Source organism: Denticeps clupeoides, chromosome 16 (genome assembly GCF_900700375.1).
Source record: "Denticeps clupeoides chromosome 16, fDenClu1.1, whole genome shotgun sequence".
Taxonomy (NCBI): domain Eukaryota; kingdom Metazoa; phylum Chordata; class Actinopteri; order Clupeiformes; family Denticipitidae; genus Denticeps; species Denticeps clupeoides.
The window spans coordinates 16,147,170-16,164,745 of NC_041722.1; the positions used below are offsets into that span (position 1 = coordinate 16,147,170).

General features: G+C 48.3%; 1 protein-coding gene across 12 annotated transcripts in view; it reads left to right on the forward strand.

Annotated features, from left to right (window-relative positions):
- sox6 (SRY-box transcription factor 6) overlaps positions 1–17,576 on the forward strand; it is a 132,102-nt gene that overhangs the window by 70,861 nt on the left and 43,665 nt on the right. For all 12 annotated transcript variants that reach the window (XM_028956128.1, XM_028956130.1, XM_028956129.1 and 9 more), the window contains 2 exons: positions 5,471–5,646; positions 7,602–7,670. In XM_028956128.1, the coding sequence (XP_028811961.1) occupies positions 5,471–5,646; positions 7,602–7,670 (245 nt within the window). The remainder of the gene's footprint in view (positions 1–5,470; positions 5,647–7,601; positions 7,671–17,576) is intronic.

The following is a 17,576-nucleotide window of genomic DNA, read 5'->3' on the forward strand; positions in this document are numbered from 1 at the left end:
AGGCCGAGGCCGAACGCGCAGGGAGGTATATAACCACAGACGTATCCAGAATCACCATGTCCAGATATAAGTGTACTACAGTTTTTCTTTTCTCAAACCACCAATAAGCGCAGAAGGATCAACATTCTGTGACTTTAAAAAATGGAATATAACCTGTGACAGCACACGGTGTTGAGAAGTGACAAGTGTGACGGCGCTTGAGGGTTTTTTTTTTTTTTTGGCGAAACGTGTTTGCGTGTGAAGAGGTGTCCACCCCCGACATAGAAACGTTGTTCGCGCGTTCAGGGATGGGCTGGGGGATGGGTGGCGTCGCACCTTCCAGCCTATCTACAATATTCCTCCCTTCCACTCAACCCGCCCGCCCCCGCCCCGCCCCGGCCGGAGAACTGCGGTGGTTTGCATTTTTCTCCCCCAACGCCTCAATAGTCGACTGTGTGCCCTGTGAGTGCAGGTGAAATATGAGCCTCAGTAAATTATTATTTCTCCGCCGCGCATTTGCGAGATGAACGAGGAGGTGAGAGCCGGCGCTCCCCTAATGAATTGAGGAATTTAGCTTGTGGCACTCGGAGCAGAAAGGCACACCTTGTCTTCTGGGGAGCATGCTCTCTCTCCCCTCGCCCCTCTCCGCACTGAAGGAGAGCTATTGAAAGCCGTGTGTGTGTGTGTGTGTGTGTGTGTGTTTGCGTGCGTGTCTTCTTCAGTGCCGCGCCTCTGATCAGGGCTCGGGTCGGCCAAGCGAACTTAAACCCACAAACGCCCAGCGGCGGAAAAACAGACACGCACGGTGTGCGGAAAACACACACACTGAGGTGAGCGTTCAAACGTTTTAATTAGGAGGGCCGTAACGTCAAATTCGGGGGGTTCAGGCCCTACTCACTGCGTGGATTGGAGAGTCGGTAGCAGTGTTCTCATTGCCTTGTGAGGTGCATAACTACAGCAATATTTCACAAATTGACAAAAGGACTCCGTTACCATTCCGTGATGTAAAGTCCCAATACGGATTTCTCCTGCTTTGTTTGGAATGGCGAATTTCTATTAGCGATTGCAATTTGGAAGTTACTGAAAGTTGGAGTCCCAGCAGATGTGAACATTTTCAGGCGCTCTCCTGCCCCCTGAAGAGTGCGCCTGCCCACGGTCAGAGCCTGAATGGCGGCCAGCTGTGGCGTTTCCGATGCTGCCGCCGTTCGCAAAACAGGAAGAGGGTCATGGTGTTGTCAAGCCCGCCACGGTGAACCCAGTGACACGCCGCGCTCGGCCCCCCGCCACCCAAGGCTGCCTTAATCGCACTTTTCGCCGCTTCACTCAATGCCAAACTCCAGATAGCGAGGGCGAGCAGTCTCCACCTAATCACCCGCTCCTCTCGGCGCGGCGAGATGAGGTTTCCCCTTCAGTGAAGATCCTCGCCGGTGATATCTGCTCGCGTCCGGCCCATATACGTCCGCTGGAGCTCTTTGATGAAGTGCCTCGTTTGATGGCGGCGAGTTGGAGTGAGCGCTGCGAGTCTCGCATTATCGTAATTGCTCTGTAGAGCGGCTCTTAAGGTACCATTAGATTATTAGTTGACATTAACACGCGCCCACCGGCATCGCAAATATGAAGTGTGCTTCTGTTTAATAACCTTTTTGTTGACTTTGCGCGTCAATAATCCGGAGCGAAGTCGACCTCGGATAAATAAACAAGTTTGAAAAGAAGACGAAGAAGAAGATGAAGTGGAAGTAGTGGCAGAGTGAAGAACGCTTCGCATAACCCTGCAAGTTTTTACGGTTCCGTACGCCGCTGGTGGCTGGTGATTAGCGCGGTTTATTTTGTCGTGACGGTTGGAGGCCAGGTAGAACAGATGTTGCTTGTTTTGTCTCAGTTCAAGCGGAAAAACCAAAACCAAAAAAACCCGTCTTGCCGAGGGCCGTATCGCTCCAAAATTATGGATCTTGTTCAATTATAATGCTACATATTTGATGAACGATTGCGCACTCTCTGGAATATTCTGGTGCGTTCGCATTGATCCCGAATTATGGTCTGATTGCCGCTGGAGGCGAAGTTCATGGCTTTAAAAATATTGAAGACGACTCTTCGTATTTGTACTTTTGCACTCTTTGTGTGGACGGAGGCCGTGAACTGCGTGCGCGATGGACACGCGCGCACCTTTTCCATGACGTCTTCCGGTCCCAGCGCGCAGGGCGCGTCAGCTATGCGCTGCGTGATTCTGGACGCAGGGAGACACAAGCGGCGCTTTATAGAGGCTCTTAATTTACTTAGAGCGGACGGGCGCATCCACAATAGCCGACTGACGCAGAGACAAAGAAATTCCAGTGTTCTGACGTTTCAAAAAGCAGGGAGGGAGCAAGAATAAGGGGGGGGGGGTCATTCAGTTTTAGTCATAATGGTTCAGCTGTCCAAAGCAAAGGGAGGGAAGAGAATAGGGCGCCTTGTGATTCTTTCTCTCACCCACCACCCCACCCCTCCACACATCACCCTTTTCTCCTTTTTTTTTTTGTGCCTGAATCTTTTATCTCTGTTATTCACTTGGGACTCTTCAAAGTAACAGGCTGCCTTCTCTTCCCGGGTGCTGGACTTGGAACCCAAATTAGGGCCTGCTTGATTAGATGTCGGGGTTGTGTTGGGACGTGGGGGGGGGGGGGTTTGCTGGGGAATGGCGGTGGGACAGAACAAATCGTGACCCTACAAAGTGTCTTTCATCCATGGGCCCCTTGCTTTCAGCAGTACATTGGCGGTGCCACTTATTCATTATGGTTTTTCTCTTTTAGACGAGGTATTACCCATCATGCCACTGGTGGCAAAAGAACAACATGAAAGTAAAATGGCCGATTCTGTAACATCACTCCGGCTTAAAAGCAGCCGCAGGGAACGTAGATCCGAGGAGACACCTTTACAGCAGAGTCCAGCCCGGCTGTTAAGAGTCATGCAATATGCAAGAATGGCTCCTTTTTCAGGACGGCCCGGTCAGACCTGAGCTGGTCCAGGAAAACTTTTTTAACACTGCGCACTGTACCTTCCTCAATTACTGAATAGAGCAAGGTGGGCAGCACTTCTCAATGACATTTTTTTATTTTTAAACATTTTTTTGTTCATATTATCTGGTCTGAGGTCCTCTTTAAAGCCTCAGTTAGAGAAAACAACACTGAATGCCTCTCTATGAATCAGTAGAAAAGGAGGCATGAAGAAACGAGAGGGACAGACTTGCCATTTTCTTAATGCGGAGGGGCAGCCTGGGCTCGGCACAATGCAGTTGAGGCGGCAAAACAATGGGCTCTCTGTTAGCATTCAGTTAGTGTTTGTGCAGACCATCGCTCCCCATGCAGGGCCTCTGGGTTACAGCTCACGGGGTCCCTCTGTGGACCTCGAGATGGTCACAGCTCCTGTAAGACAGTTTAACACACGGTGGGGCACAGTACACACCTGACACACACACACGCGTAGCCAGACAGACGCTACACCCTCCCTCACCTTTACACAGACACAAACAGGAGACTCCACCCCTCCTTTGGAACCTTTATTTTCTACATTTCCCTGGACCAGCTTTCAGATAATATGTTATTATGTGAGATTTAACCCATAGGAACCACTTTAAATGTTCAGCAGCCTTCCCTTCAACTTGAAGCCTTAACTTCTGGTGCAGTCATGTGACAGTGTGTGAACTGGTGATCACATGATGTCACTGTAAACATGGCTTCAAAACTAACTACTAACTACTAAAACTTACAGAAGTTAACCAGGTGACGGGGAACATAAATGGTAAAACTGGTTATGGTTAACCTAAGGGTTACATTTACTGACATCACACGTTCTGTTCAGCCTTTAGACACGTATTGCATAGGGTTGCAATTCCATTTTCTCAGTTTACTTGTGGGAGAAAACGTCATGCAAAAAAAAAAAAAAAAAACTGAAAGATGAGATTATCATCATGTCCCGGCTGAAGTGCCCTCCTGCGGATGACAGCATTGAGTCCAGATGTTGGTACACAGACACCCCGGGGGGAGAAGGAAATAAAGGAAAGGGGTGGAGCTAGCGAGGCATTGGAGGTGGAGCGGAGGGTCCCCGCCCTAAAAAAAAAAAAAAAAAAAAAAAAAAAAACGCCACACCCCTCCCCCTCACCTCCCTCAGAGGGGTCAGAGACAGCGCCCATGCAGCCCGCCAGGGGCAGTAAATGTGGCCCTTCATCGTCTGGAGCCAAAGGTTAATAAAATCGGTGCCGAATGTATCAATTTTACAGATAAGCCATTCACAACAAGTGTAGCCGGCCTGAATAAGAAGTCAATTCAGCCCTCAGAAAAACCACATGCGGCCACGGTGAATGGCCGCTTTTAGGCGCCTTTTCTGAGCAGGATAAATGGAGAATTGCGCCTCTCTTCCATCGCCGCGGCTTGGGGGCTGCCAGTAAATTGCTCTGAATGGGGGCTGGAGGTTGACAGGCCCTATTAAGACAAACGGCCGTCCTCTTCGGAGAGATAAAATAAATCAGGTGTTTAGTCAAATTAAAATAGTTGAACTGGAGCAGGGGGCCCCTGGGAGCCCCTGCGCCGAACCAAAGACAGATGTGGCCAGAGGACGCAGGAAGACACCCAGGAAGCAGTTTAACAGCGCCTGGCGGAGAGCCAGGAGCACTGTACTGTTTTTTTGTTTTTTTTTCTTTTGCTCGTCTCCGTCTCCCGCTCGCCGTCATCCGGCCTCCCGTCCCGCCCGTCTCTGGCCATTACGCCAGCGGGGTATAAGTCAGTGGGAGGATCACTTAGCATTGATTAGGCGGAGGGATGCGTGGCGCTGCTGACGCTGTGCGCCGGAGAGGAGGGGAGGGTGAGCCGAAGTGAGGGCAGTCGTTAGAGACACGGTGGCATCACATTAGCTGGCGTGAGTGAGGAATTGTGACAAAATCAGAAAAAGATGCCACTGCGCACATATTCGCTATGCATTTGTCCCTTATTGTTTGTCACTGAACTGTCACCTCCCCTACCTTCACCTAATGTCAAACCTGTCCCTTCGTCATCGTCAAGAAAGCTGTGAGTCTGGCTAATGAAGTCAGTTCGCCCAGGAATTGGAATTATGACTTGCATTCCTAAACTTGCATTTCTATTGTAAAGTCGTGTCAAATTAATCTGATATACTTTAAAGAGGTGCAAAGAGACTGTGTCACTTTTGGTTAATGTCGTGTTCATCGCCATATGTTTTGCATCTAGTTTTTTGATATGCCTTTTGAAATCTGTAACTGAGCACACTTTCTATTCATAAATGACCATTTGCAGGTTATTTGAAACGTACTACGACAGTAATCCATCTTGGCTGATTAAACTCGCCAAATTGTCTCAATAATTAACCCCATAACAGCTCAGGCATCAGTACCACAGACAGCTCCACCTCTGTATCATTCAGTTACACACGGGTCCTTCAGATCGTAATGGAGTTCCGCTATGCGAAGGTGTAAACGTGACCTGTGACCTCTCTCCTGGCCGTGCAGCAGGGACGCCGGAGAGCCTGGCAGAGAAGGAGCGGCAGCTGTCCACCATGATCACGCAGCTCATCAGCCTGAGAGAGCAGCTCCTGGCCGCGCACGACGAGCAGAAGAAGCTGGCCGCCTCGCAGATGGAGAAGCAGCGTCAGCAAATGGAGCTGGCCCGCCAGCAGCAGGAGCAGGTGAAGAGAGTGTTTGAACGTGTGATGCCGCATATGTGTTTTTAATGTCTTTGCATGTTGTCTTGTGTCTGTGTGTGTGTGTGTGTGTGTGTGCTCGTAGCTGTCAGTCTGTCTGGTTCTCACCTGTTTCCTCGCACCCCGTCACACTTGCTCCCCTCACGCCACGCCATTTCACATGCACCGTCAAATCGCACTTTAATCCTCCCCGACTTCCAGGCAGGATTATCAGTCCGGTACTAAATGATTAAAACCGTTTAGCCATTTATGAGGACCTTTTTTTTTTTATTTTGTGTCCATATTTCAGACATATAAAGTGCAGTCATTTCGTTGTAATTAAATGTGCAATTTTTGATTTAGACTCGTAAAAATAGTAAAAAAAAAACTAAACTTAAAGACTTCATCTGTGATTTAAATGTCACATGAATGGCAGAAGCCCTTGTAAATAGATCCCTCTCATATCAATCCCCGCATTAAATCAGCAGCACAAATCAAGCAAATGAGGCATATTGTACAAATCAGCAAATTAACACAGTCCATGAAGCGCTTTAATGTCAGGAAGCGAATAAGGAAAAGATCTGTCCACATCCCTAATGTTTTATTACTAGCACGCGGCCCTAATTGCCTCCAATAAATAATTCAAAGTAATAGTCTCTGCAGTCAAGCCCGTCCTGTTTACCTGCGCGGACAGGCGCAGTGCGTCATGCGCCGGTGGCATTCGCGCCGTGGTGGTGGCGGCTGGTGGCACTTCATCTCCGGCTTTATGGGGACGGCCTGTGCATTGTATGCTTAAATGGTTTTTATAAATAGCAATTGTGCCCATCTAACGTCTCAGGATGTGCGACTGTAAATGTCTTAATGGCGGTGAAAATGAGGGAAAGCGGCGGGCAGGAGCCCCAATCCAGAGTTGGGAAGTCGCTCAGGCATCCAGACACGACACAGTAATTAACTGTTGACACTCATGAAGCCGCCCGCACAAATTAATCCTGACACATTTGCAGACGAGCGATATCTTACAGCGAAACACTTTGTAATTATATTTGAAAATGAAAATTAAATGACACTTAAAACTAGGTTGTCATACTCACTGAGGCGAGGCTGCAGTCGGATGGGGAGGAGTGGCTGGGGTTTTATGGGTGGGGGGCGGCCACACACCCCCTCACAGGCGCCTCCACTGTAAACATGCCCATATGATGATTTCCACTTTCTTTATTTCTATAATGCATAAAAACATACGTTACGTGTATTGGTATCCATTTACAGCATACATGCTGTATCCATTTACAGCATTTATCAGACGCCCTTATCCAGAGCGACTGACAATCAGTAGTTACAGGGACAGTTCCCCCCCTGGAGACACTCAGGGTTAAGTGTCTTGCCCAGGGACACAATGGTAGTAAGTGGGATTTGAACCTGGGTCTTCTGGTTCATAGGCGAGTGTGTTACCCACTAGGCTACTACCACCCCAGACTTGAAATCTTGTAATAATTATAACAATAATCAATTTTTTTTTTACTATTGCTGGTCATGCATGTTCTTCTTTTTACCAAGTGACCGTGTGTGATGTTTATAAGGAAAAAAATATTTTGACGTTCTATTATTTTTCCATTGAAACATAATTTCCTGATTTCTTTCTTTCTGACCCACGAAACTCCAAAGATAATAGAAAGTGCTGCCTTGCCCTGATGTGTTAAGCAGGCGATGAAAACATTTTGAGATGATTCTAGTCTCCCTGGTGTGCGGTGGAGGGGTCGGAGGTCAGGCAGGCTGTGGTTTAGAGCTGCTGTTTACTCTTCCACATGCCCTTCAACCCTCTGTGCAACAGAGCTGGCCAGGCTGCGCAGCCTTGTGGGTCGGGGGAAAGAAAACAGGTTCTGCAGACAAAGCAGTAGATGAGTTGAGGAAAACAAACAGACCGTGTTCCTCATCTGGGGTCTCTTGTGTTCTGGGTTCTGCAGATCGCCCGGCAGCAGCAGCAGCTCCTGCAGCAGCAGCACAAGATCAACCTTCTCCAGCAGCAGATTCAGGTTCGTGAACACTTCTTGCCTGTCTGTCTGTCAGGCTTATGTAAAAGAAAAGCACACAAAACGGCCTCTCTCTCTGTCTCACACACACACACACACACACACACACACGCACACAGACAGCTTATTTACACTCTCAACCTTATTCACTCACCTAAACGTACATGCACACACAATCAATGCATTTACTCACTCTCTCTCTCTCACACACACTTACAAACTCACTTTCTCATACACCCACATGTTTACTCACATAATTACTCGCATTACTGACATAAAGTTAGTAATTCCACACACACACATGCATATGTCAGCCATTCATTCATTCACATACACACTCATGACCTTATATAAACACAGCCTATACAAACACACACAGGCACATTCAGTACAGTACAGTCACATTACAGTAACTCTTAATACTTCTAATGCTTGTAGATCTCAAACCGCTCTGTTTGATGAGTAAGTACGATAAAAAAATGTTAGCAGAAGGCGTAAGCGAGACGATGGATTTTTATGAAGAATTTGAATAAATGGTATTTGTATCACCATTCATTTTGGACCGCCCACAATCTCAACACAACACACACACATTAGCTCACACACACTGATCAGAAACAGTTGTCTTCTGTCGCTTCTTTACACGGCTTCAGTTTCTGCTTCCGCTCGTCAACTTTTCGTTGCTTCCTCTGTCTTCCCCCATCATAAATATTAGTCATCACGCAGTTGCATGATAATTGGCTGCTCATAATTGAGGGTGGGGGAGGGTGCTGGTGAATGGAAGAGAATAATTAGCACTTCCTAATTAAAATAATGCAGAGAGGGGCCGGGCGAAGTCTCGCAACACCTAGCGCGGAGCGCGTTAGCATGTTGGCGGCAAAGCGCCTCCGGGTCCCAGACATGAAAGGGCGCGGTAAACGCCTCTGAAATCGCATTGTCCCCGCTGAGTTGTGCCGAGGACAGGAATCACATTCACCACCAAGGCGATTCCAAATTCAGCCCGGCTGTTCCCACAGTCCTCGCTCTGACCCGCCGTTGCGTAAATCCCGCCCTTCCGCAAATATTTATCCGACTCCGTGAGCAAATTTGTGTGTGTGCGTGTGTGTGTGTGTGTGTGTGTATATGTGTTTTTTTTGTTCATACTGTTCAGAGGCATGCTTTATAGGTGCACTTAAGAATAGGTTTGGATCGTGTTGACCTGAGCGTGAAAACACGCACCGACTGCCTTCCCTCCCTCCGATGTGGATTGTGTTCATTCTCCGGCCCCACAAGTAATTATGGGAGATGAAAAAATGTAAATGGAGGAGGAGGAGGAGGAGGAAGCAGCAGAATTCACACGAGACACAAATGAAGAGAAATTTAACAAGGGCGCCATAAATAAACATGACATATTTGCACAGAAAGACGGAAAGCAGCAGGGGAAGGATGTGAAGAAAGGGAAGAAGAATGAGAGTGCCAGTTCACTGTGTGTGATTGTGTGTGTGTGTGTGTTGGTGCTGCGCTGCTTTCTTGTGAGTAAGGTTTTTTTCTCCTGGACCACCCATGCTGCGTGGTGGACGTACACAAGCTGCCATGGCGGGCGGGCGGTGGGCAGTGGTCAGGGTCAGCCCACGCGTCATCCCCGCTTTGAAAGCCAAGGGCACAGGGCGCGGCTCGTGCCAGCAGAATCCGTCTTTTCTCTCCCTCCCTCCATCCCTCCCTCCCTCTCACACCCAGTGGAGACAGGTACGGCACTCTCCACCTCCACTCCTCCATAGTGCAGCTCCTCCTGGCACAGCAAAACACACACACGCACGCGTAAGATATAGAAAGCCCTCCAAACGCTCACGATGGACTCCCCCAGTGCGTCAGCGTCTGATAATCAGCGCAGGTTTGCATGATTTGTCATTTTATTACTCATCAGCAGAAATTAACTGAACAAACAGTGACCATCTATCCCGGGAGAGTCCTGAAGGGTCGCAGAGAACTCCTCTCGTAAAACTCCCTGTAGCCGCCTCATCTGCACGGGCATGGGATGGGCACGGTGAAACCAGTCTGCATTACTCGTCACCAAAGTGGAGTTTAGACCCAGACCGATAACAGTCTCTACGTGAACCTCCCAGCTGTCCAGGAGTGTGGGCGACATTAGAGTCCTGTTGCTGAGCTACTGGTGTAGAGAATGGGGCCCTATGGTGGAGCCACTACAGCCGAGATCCTGATCCGGCGATGGAGGTGCTGCAATAGACAATTTGATAAATTTGGTCAAGCTGCTATAATAAAGAATAGGGTCCTGTGGTAGAGGTTCTGTAATAGAGAATTCAGTTCTGTGGTAGAGGTTCTGTAATAGAGAATTCAGTTCTGTGGTAGAGGTTCTGTAATAGAGAATTCAGTTCTGTGGTAGAGGTTCTGTAATAGAGAATAGGGTTCAGTGGTGGAGGTTCTATAATAGAGAATTCAGTTCTGTGGTAGAGGTGTGGTAATTATTCTCCCATAGTGGAGGCTCTGTATATAGAATAGGGTTTTATGGTGGAGGTGCTGATCTGAGAGCAGACAGGTCTACATAATGATGATTCTGTATCTTTCTGTGTCTAAAATGCCTTACAATCCCGATCCTCTGGAGTCATCTGCTTGGCTCCAGTATCACTTCCTGTTCACAATTAAACAAAAGCAATTCACTCCATCTGTCTCCTAATCACCCCCCACCCGCTAAACTCTTCGACCAGGAACACAGAACAACTCCAACAACAAGGTTTAGCATGTCCAGAATGTCCCACTTTCTCCAATTTTTCTTTTTCTTGAGATTCTCAGATGTTTATCCCAGTAGACTCTGTTTCCTCCTTGTCTCATTACATTTTCTCCCCTTGTGACCCAGTTTTTACGGCATCTTCAGGAGTGCCGACCAGTCGTAAAAAAGCCAAAAAGCGGAGAGAAAAGAGTGTGTAGCTTTCATTAGCGCGTGCTTTTAAAAAAAAAAAAGGGGGGGGGGTGAAAAAATTCCTTTTAATATACAACAGCTTTGGCTTAATTAGTACTCCAAACCAGCTCTCAGCCTTCACATTATTGATGATCATGCAACCGATCAAATCAGCAGTCGCGGTAAATCAGGGGCCCAAAAGCTGAGCTGTAACCGCACACCCCTTACCGGCGCGCCGCTGCACTCACGTGTAGCGAGAGAAGGCTCTAGAATGACTCCACATCAGATGGAATGTCTTTTTCCACACTGCTTTTCTCTACTTCTTTCATCCTTTCAGCGATTGAGTGTTTGTCCTTCGGGATCACAATGTCACTTGTTTTAAGATAGCAGATGTTTTGATTGCGGCGTTAGGAGCTTATCAGAAGTTCAAGCCCAAGGCTTTCCTTTCTTTTTTCCCTCGATCGTTCCCTACCCCCCCCCCGCTCTCCATTTTTCACTCCTCTTCTTTTTTTTTCCAGCCCTATTCAGCCCCATGCCTGTTGTTTGGTTTCATAATGCAACTAATTCCATCCTGGGAGAGGATTACTCTTGGCCAGGTTCAAGTGCCGACTTCATTAAAGATTGGACAAGAAGGCTTGCGACAAAAAAAAATTCTGATCTGATGGCAAAAAAAAAAAAAAAACCCAGCCGCTGATCCGAGCTCCGCCCCCCTCTCTCCGGTCCACCTCGGAATTGATCACCTGGCTCCTGATCAGGCCCTGTCTTCCTGCCCCCTCCAATAGCGACACATCTCAGCGGCGGAGGGGAAGGCCGCCCCTCTCACGCAGCTTTTCTAATTATAGCGGCCCTACATGGCTGGACGGCATATGTTAGCAACACGAGCAGTAGTCTATGAAATGAGTTCATAAAAAAAACGCCACCGACGCTGCTGACTGGAGGTGTTTCTTAAAAACGTGTGAAAATCAAATCTAGTTTCATTCCTTTTCAAATGGAGAAAGACACGTTTAGAATTGCGCTCATCTGTGTGTATTCGTGCTATTTTGAGATATTTGAATTACATGATAAGATACTATTTTTTATACAATTATGCTCTCACACGTAATCACTAGTCTAATTAGAACACTTACTACAAATTCTGTATTTTTGTGAGTCTAAACCGTCAGAAGTGACCAAAACAGAACATGATCCATGACAATGAAGTACATGATTTGAGACACGGCAACTGTTCGGAGCACACCCTGCCATTTTTTACTCTTTGGTGTGTAGCTGCGGCCCCCCTCGGTGACCCTGGCCATTTTGGGAGAGAGGTGCCTGCACCGGGTTGTGTTGTGCCAGTGTGAGCCTTTTTCTCCAGGGGGTGTGGACAGGTGTGAAGGCCCGGCCTGAACTGGGGTGCCCTCCGCGTTGGAGGTTGGCGTCGTGCCGGACGTTCTGCATGTGGAGGCCGGTGTGACATGCTGCATTACACACACACACACACACACACACACACACATACATGGGTTATTCTCTGTTGTTTGCTTGACTTGTAGAGACTTTAAATTAAACCCGAGTTTTGGCATTCATCATACCTCATCTATGATTGGACCTGCTTACATTTCATCACGCCGGGCTCCTCGGCGATATTGCGGTGATTGGGCACAGAATGAGCGCCTTGTTCATTAGCAGACGCACATCAGTGGTGCACAAGGTCCATTGTTGTCCCATGTCTTTGGATCCTGTGTGTTTTAATTAAACAGCTTTAAACACTCTGTCATTGCGCAGGTCTGGTTCCACTTATCCGCCCCTCCCTCTGCTGCTCTCTGAGCGACCTCCACGTGGCCGCTTTCCGGTGCGACCACCTCAGCCCCCCTCCCTGACCACCAGCTGGATCATACAAGCTTCTTACATACAAACACACACACACACACACTTACAATCCTTACCGTGCACAAGCAGAAACACAAACTCACACATTCTACTCATATTTCACATTCTACACACACAACACACACATGTGGAGGTATGGACGAGTCCACTTGTCCAATAGTCTTATTTTGGGCATCAGATAAACAGCACGCACACAGCCAATCATCTTACCCCAAGTTTGGCTCAACTTGTTCATTCAAAACTCGAACATGCTGGTGGCACATCGGTGTTTTTAGGAGACAACCTCTAAGAAGAAGACTAGGACTAAAAGGAGCAGGATGGAAAACAAATGCCGTGCACTCATTTATCAACGCCACAAACAACGCCATTTTTTTGTTGCCCTTCACATGAAGTGCGTGAAGACATTTCACTTCAGTCTGATGCATAGGCTTGAGGTGTAACACACACTGTGCAAAGATTTTACTATAATCTTTGAATTTTGGAACTTGATTGAGGCACCAGTTTACTTGCAAAGATGGACTTTTGTCTTTGATTCATATGTAGGTGTGATGCGCTTTATTCACTTAACCAGCTTCTGTTGGTGCCTCCGGCTCTTTCGAGTCTCGTGGATGAGTGTCTCCTTGCCCAGTGTGAGACCCACATTCCTGACGGGCTGTAGGAAAGTGCCACTACCGTAGTTGAAACGGCAACTGTTGTCAGTGTGCACTTCAAAGGAGGGGAAAGGTTTCCTCACATGTGGTTTTAAATGGTGTGGAGGAACAGCGGGGGATTTCTAAGGGTTAAATGGTAATAGCTGCTCACAGTTCCCAGATTAAAGATGCGATTTAATTAGACTCTGCCGATGCTAACCGCCTCGATTGCAGCCCCAGACTCTTGTAATGTGAGCAACAGACTGTACAACGACATGCTGGAAGACGGTGTAACAGTGTGTGTGTGTGTGTGTGTGTGTGTGTGTGTGTGTGTGCGTTTATGAGCATTTAAGTGAATGCATTTGTCTGTGTTTATACAATACATCGGCCTGCATGTGTTATAGTCTAAATGCAATTTACTTTATTTGGCTATTCGTGCATGTGCCGATCCGCTGTTATCTGTACCAAATTTACAGCAACAACACCAACAACATTTATTTCTTATATAGCCCAAAATCACATACTGTATGTCTCAATGGGCTTTGACAGGCCCTACAGTTGACACCCCCCACACTTGACCCTTCTGCACACAAGGAAAAACTCCACACAAAAAAAACTCTAGGAGAGAGAAAAAAAGAGAGGAAGAAACCTTGGGAAGGAGTGATACAGAGAGGGACCCCCTTCCAGGGTAGAGTGAGCCTGCAAATGGTGTCAGTGCAGGGTTGGATATGATATAATGATAAGTCCTACAGGCCACGGGCCAGTCTGATTCAGAGTATATGGGGCCTGGGGGCCCGGCTTTGTTCCGCTGGACTGACAGACACACGTCTGTAGGTCATCTGGACTCAGTGGGACTCTGATGTCTCTCATGTGTGTGCCCCAATTTTGCCCCAAGGTGTCCGAGGCCAGCCAAGCTGCAGCTATTTCAATTAAAGGGTTAAGCAGTCACAGGTTTCCGTCAAACATTGTATTGATCAATCACCCATTTTTTTTTGTATTATTGTTCTGTTTTGTGTCCTAGGAGCCTTTCAGCATACCAGTGTAGCAGAGCATTTGATTGCATAACGCGTGCAGAGAATTTCGGTGCTTGCGCCCATCTAGCAGTGTTGCAACGCAGTGATAGAATCCACCAGAGAACAGCATTTAAAAAAAAAAAAAAAGCCCTAATTATACACACAGCCCTTTGTGCATCTCATATTTGTTATGGAAGAAAGTAACAATCTCCCTCCTCCCCACCCTCAGCTTACACTCAAACGCTTCCTCCCCACGGAGTCCACAGCGATCAGTTTTGGTCTCGACGTGTTTGTGCCGCCGCTCGCGCCCAGTCTAATCTCGGCCCGTGCGCGAGCTAATGACTGCAGCCCTGTCTGCGCCCCCCGGACCCCTTCTTTAACAAATGAACAGATGATTAAAGGGTTATTTAGTGTGCGCTTTTGGCGCGATAAATTTCCGAAGAAAGCCAGAATAATTTGGAGTTCTGTCGGAGATAAATGCACCGATGGGGAACCGAACAAAGCTAATTTGTCTCGGGATGGAGGCCTCTGTTGTTTCTCAAGAACACAAATGAACTTTCATGTGCGTTTTTTTTCTCTTTTTTTTCCTCATTTATTTATTCACAGACAGAACGCGCCAGAAAATTGGCTTTGTTAGGACGAGCTTCTCACCAATTAGCACCGCACGCTCCTAACGGCGGCGAGTCAGCGGGACCGAAGAGTGAGCGTTTCGGCGCCTGCCTCCGCTCGCCATGTCCTCGATTTAAAGACACTGTTAGCTGATGAGGATCCCTACACGCAAGAGTGAAGATAAAAGAACGCAGTGACCTGACTCATTAGCCTCCTCTGATTTAATATATTGACACACGGATACAAATAATTCCATTTAGCGCTCTCTGTTAGGGGGAGGAGGGATCAATTTAATTAGTTATGAAATGTGACTTCTTGTCAGGAAGCAGAAGAAACGCTGACGTTAAATAAATCCATGTGCGGTTTGAACAATAAAGCTTTCGGGGGGCAACTGTTAAAACTTAATGATGCACAAAAACGGACTTAATAGATACCGCCCCGCCGATGACCATGATGCGTTTGAAATTAAGCTAAGTGGATGAGCGGGGAGTGGTAATGTCGCCGGCCTGTTTAAACAAATTCGTACATTAGGAATATAAACAGTCACGTCTGGCTGAGTGGCCGCCATCGGCAGCTTAGCGCTTCCAGGGCTAATGGTGGCTCTCGACGCGCTAATCGCCGCAGCATCGCTTAGCGTCCACTTTCCTACGAGTCCCGCCGCGGGGGCCGCCCTAAGAGCGAGAGGGTCCAAGAGACGTGTTGGCGTGTTTATCCTGACACTGGTGGGAAGTGGAGGGGAGGGGGGGTCCTGGCAAGAACAATGGCAATATGCTGGGGCCACTTACAGGCCGGGCTAGCGTCCTGCAGTCCCGTTTAACAAAGTCGTGCTTATATGGACCTCCAGAACGCAGCGGGCCTTCGGCGTAGACAAACACTGGCAGATTATTAATGTTAATTGCGAGTCGAGGCCCTCGCGGCGCCACAACGACACCTCGGCGGCTAAGCTGCGCTAATGAAGAGACTCCGTCTTGAGGAGGGCTGTCACATGAACAGTTCTAATGTGTGAAGTCACACCTGAGTCGCTCTTAAACGAGTTACCTGAGGGGATTTTAAACAAGCTCTGGGAGACGGTGATGTACGCCCGCCAAGCCCGCCGCCCACGCCGGCGATAACAGTAATTAATGGAGCGCAGGATTAGCCGAGCCGCACTCCTTCACGTCTAATTGTGCGTTGTGGAGAAAAAAAAAAATTGCATCGGCCTCATCACGACCGAGCGCGGCAGTTTATGACAGTATGGAGGCAATCTGTGCTCTATTATTCCTGCCGGCACCGAGCGGGGGGGGGGGACGACGGAGCACCGGCGGCTGGCGTGAAGCGGCATTTTGTTCCCTCCCCTGCCTTTAAATACACGTTGAATATCATCAAGGGGGCACCTGTTTAGGCTCGAGCCGCCACAATCAGCCCTCACAATCCCTCCTTGATCAGGGCGGCCGGCCTATACTTAGCTCCCATTGTGCGGCGGCTCCGGAGGGAAAATATCATTTTGGCGGAGAACACATCCTCCAGTGTGGTGTTGACTTAGCTTCCCCACTCCCTCCCGCTCCGCCCTGTGTTTTCCCTGCTAATGTTGTGCAAACTGTTTTGTCTTTACGTTGGCTTTTACGTGGCCCATGCGCCTCCAGAGCCGGCCCGGGACACACACACACACACACAGGAGGACGGGGGACCGTTAATGGGGTCTACTGTGTCGGCCAGCCAGCAGTTAGAAAGGGGGCCCGTGTTTTCTTAGGGCCAGGGTGGCAAAAGCAAAGCATTGAGCCCATGGTAGCAGGGCCCAAAAAAAGGGCCTTTTTGTTTTCGGGGCGGAGGAGAGTCCAACCATTCCCCATGGAACACAATGAATGGACCGTTTTGTCCTGCGCCGTTTTTCATAGACACGGAATTGTTTTTTTTCCCCCTCTCTTTTTCTCTCTCTCTTTCCCCCCGTTTTTTTAATAATTATTCTTGCCCGTCACTGGGTGTGCACATGACATTTGAGCGTGTTTTAAAGTCTCAACACACTCATGTGTCTGCAATAAAGCCCCCGTCCTTCCCCCGTAACAATCTCGCTTTCTGTCAGACAACAGAGTGGCCTCTGTTGTTCTCGCAAGTCCGAGCAGCTGGCAGTCAATTGTGAGGACAGTGGCTCAGTCTGTCCTCGGACGACAGGAAGGAGGGAAATGCTCTCTGAGCCTCTCTGGACGGCGGCTTTATTAGATTACGGGTGGTCTGACTTTGCCGCACACTTCCAGCTTCGGATGCACAATATTTCCTAGTTAACTTCTCGCCTAGATAGCCTGGGCAATAATTAGAAGCAAAACTTGACTTTTTAATTGACGGTTGGTATCTGTGTCTTTCTGTGACTGATTCTGGAGTGTAAAGGATTTTCAGCGTAGTTAATGTGAAATCCCATGCCTTGCTTTTGTCGCAGCAACGGAGATTCGCTGCATCAACCTTTGGGAATAACAGCGCCAAGTGTGCCGAGGGAATGTGCACTGAAGACACACCTAATACGCCATCGGGGCCAAACAACGTGCTACAGCAGTTTATAAAATCAATAGTTTTAAGTATTTCTAATGCTTAGTGACTGGGGCCAAATCTGACCTGTATTTGCATTACGCAGAAGCTATGACGACTTCTGCAGTTGCTCCTGGTGGCCTCGTGGCTATTGTCAATGCCCTGCCATCGCCCGCCCCTCTCTGTGTGTATATACGTCGGCTGTGTATAAGAATAATGATGTTGGTCTCAGGCTCAGTGGGTGCCTTGTTTATGTCGGCACTCGCCTCCCCTCATTACCCATGCTGTTTGAGAGGGTCCCCATGGGCCTTGCCAGTTTACTGCGAACCTTTTTTAATTTTATGGCCAGACCCCGGACGAATATTTTTTTTTATCCCCAGTCGCTTCCGACCGGCTCGGC